The sequence below is a fragment of the Propithecus coquereli genome, unplaced genomic scaffold, assembly GCF_000956105.1.
Source record: "Propithecus coquereli isolate 6110/MARCELLA unplaced genomic scaffold, Pcoq_1.0 Scaffold110, whole genome shotgun sequence".
Lineage (NCBI taxonomy): Eukaryota > Metazoa > Chordata > Mammalia > Primates > Indriidae > Propithecus > Propithecus coquereli.
This window is the reverse complement of record NW_012134970.1, coordinates 1,128,198-1,130,877: the sequence shown is the minus strand read 5'-3', so window position 1 is coordinate 1,130,877 and position 2,680 is coordinate 1,128,198. Positions and strand designations below refer to the sequence as shown.

At 33.8% G+C, this 2,680-nt stretch overlaps 1 protein-coding gene across 1 annotated transcript in view; it reads right to left on the bottom strand.

Annotated features, from left to right (window-relative positions):
- The window catches only part of NIPBL (Nipped-B homolog (Drosophila)), a 269,747-nt gene that overhangs the window by 28,743 nt on the left and 238,324 nt on the right, over positions 1–2,680 (bottom strand). The window contains 4 exon segments of the mRNA XM_012649432.1: positions 589–679; positions 1,187–1,341; positions 1,765–1,858; positions 2,061–2,201. Of these exon segments, the coding sequence (XP_012504886.1) occupies positions 589–679; positions 1,187–1,341; positions 1,765–1,858; positions 2,061–2,201 (481 nt within the window).

Sequence of the window (2,680 nt, the reverse complement as noted above, 5' to 3'; positions counted from 1 at the left end):
AGGATCATTTGAGCCCGAGGAGTTTGAGTCCATCCTGGGCAACACAGTGTGACTCTATCTCTACAAAAAATAAAATAATTAGCCAGGAGTCGTGGCATACGCCTATAGCTCTAGCTACTCGGGAGGCTGAGCCAGGAGGATTGCTTAAGCCTGGGAGCTAAAGGTTGCAGTGAGCTGTGACCATGTCATTGTACTCCCGTTTGGATGACAGAGTGAGACCCTGTCTCACAGTAAAAAAAAAAAAAAAAGGCAAATAGAAACGTCTTCTTATACATCATCTTTCTTTATCAAAGTACTTTAATAAATATTAAGATACTCTGAAGTAGGGATAAGACCGTTATCTCTATTTTACTAATGAAGAAACTAATGAACAGAGAAGTTAAGTGATTTGCTCAAGGTTACCCAGGAGGTCACTGGCTACAGCATGAACGGATTCCAGGTGTTTTAACCCCTAACCCTACATGGACCAGATTCTACTGCTAGTAGAAATATATTTAAATAAATCAACAATTTAGACTCAAAATATTTAAAAACTTGCTCCACATCACAAACAGCTAAAAACTATAAAGAAATTTAGACTTAACTTACCTAGACCAATGATAGCTTTTGTTTGTACTTCTTCATCTGAATGTTTTGTAAAATACATCAATAGCTCAAGTACTTTATCCTTTATGTTAACCTACGGGGGGGAAAAAAACCACATTAAAGTATTCAAGAAGAGTAATTTAGATCAATTTTCAAGTATAAAGGAAAAAAACTACCTAAAGGCAAATAATGAGACTTTCCATACGTGAACTTTACTGAAAAATAAGTCACCAATTCCATTTATTTTACAACAGTGGCATTTAAAGTACCAGTTTGTGGCAAAGCAGCTTGCATCAGAATGTAAATCAATATACTGCTCCCTTCATTGGAAAAAAAAACAAAGTCAGCTGTTGATCTCAAAAGTGTTACCTACTGTTACAAAACTGATATAACTTGTCACGGAAACTTCATATCTTGTCACACACCAGTAATAGTTCATGGATCAGCAGCCAGGCCAAGGATCAGACTTTGAGTAGCAATTTTCAGAATTCTAACTGAAGCAAACTATTCTAATGCTACCTTCATCCTGGATTATTACGGTCATTCTCAGCTCACACAGTTTTGCGTTTCACAGCATTCCAAGTAATATTATAATCTTTACCTTACTGTTGCCTTTAAAATCTTCCAGATCAAAATCAAAATGTCGACATAGTGCTCCAACAGTAAAAAGAGATCTAAGAAGTGCTGGTTTGTTTGTTAGAAGTGAAGTATTATTTGGGTCCTCTTGGTGTTGACTTTTTAATTTTGAAATGGCACCTAATAAAGATAAGTTATATTTATAATAAACCCTTTATTTTTAAATTACTATGTTCAAATAATAACTACTAATGAATTACAATTAATTTTTACTAATTGTTTTAAGTATTAAATATGTCTAGGGTACTCTTTAGAGCCTAAAAGAACTAATGTAAGAAAAAATATTTAATTTTACTTTATATAACAGGCAGAAAATTTACCAACTTTTACTTATAAGGAGATAAATTTCTTAAGTAATCATAGTGGATTCTTAAGGGAATACAAAAGATACTAGAAAATATTGCATCTGAGAGTGGATCATGATGGACAATCACACCTCTTAAAATTTCCTTAATTCTAGGCTTGTATCAGGTTTGTTTAAAATGAGCTGGATACACTGCAGAACCTAGCAGGATAATTTTAAAGTTCAGGCACTGAACTTACCATAGTATCTATTGAAACAGGCCCACACAAATTTAAAATTTTGTGTCACTTTATTTACAACGGCCCCAAGACAGCTCACACAATGTTGTACTACCTAAAAGATACAGAATGTGTTATCGTTTAGGTAAAAGTTAAAGGTAAAAACACACTATTTTAAAAATTTAGATTCTTACAAATATTTACTTAAAAATATAATAATATATAGGAACTTGATTCTGACATATAATAATATTTTACAAGTTATCATTTGCAAATTGTATACTAATCAATATAGAAATGGTAAACTGAATGCTTACAGTCATGCCATATTTGATGATAAGCTTCATTAGATCTTCTTCAATAGTGGCAAGGAAAGTTTCACTTGGATGCTCCATCAGTGGTACAACTAGCTCTAGGATTTTTGCAACATTGCAGATAACCATGAAATCATTTTGTGTCTATAAGAATAAAATCAGTGCTTTATGAATACCCAAAACCTGAAAAGAAACCCTATGTACACCTTTATGTATTTGTGGTGGGGTATAATTTATGTAAAGTTTCGTTTTTAAAAAAAGTCGATTAGGTAAGAGCTTTTTTTAAGGTATGGAAGGAAAAGCACCAGATAGAGTATCAGGAACCTAGATCCTAGCTCTATCACTACACCATGTGATCTTGGAGTCACTTAATCACAATGCTAGTTACTTTTTTCCCCCTAAAATGCAACACAATTCAATTCTTAAAAAAGGTATTTAAATATTAACACTATTGTACAAAGACTGGTACAGTTCTTACAATTAATACCTTTTAAGCTGGGGTATGTTAACCCAGTAGTTCTCAACTGGGGGTGAGTTTGCTGCCTCCTCTCCCCATCTAGAGGTATGTGGCAGTATCTGGAGACATTCTGGTTGTCACAATGGGACTCAGGGGGGTGCTACTG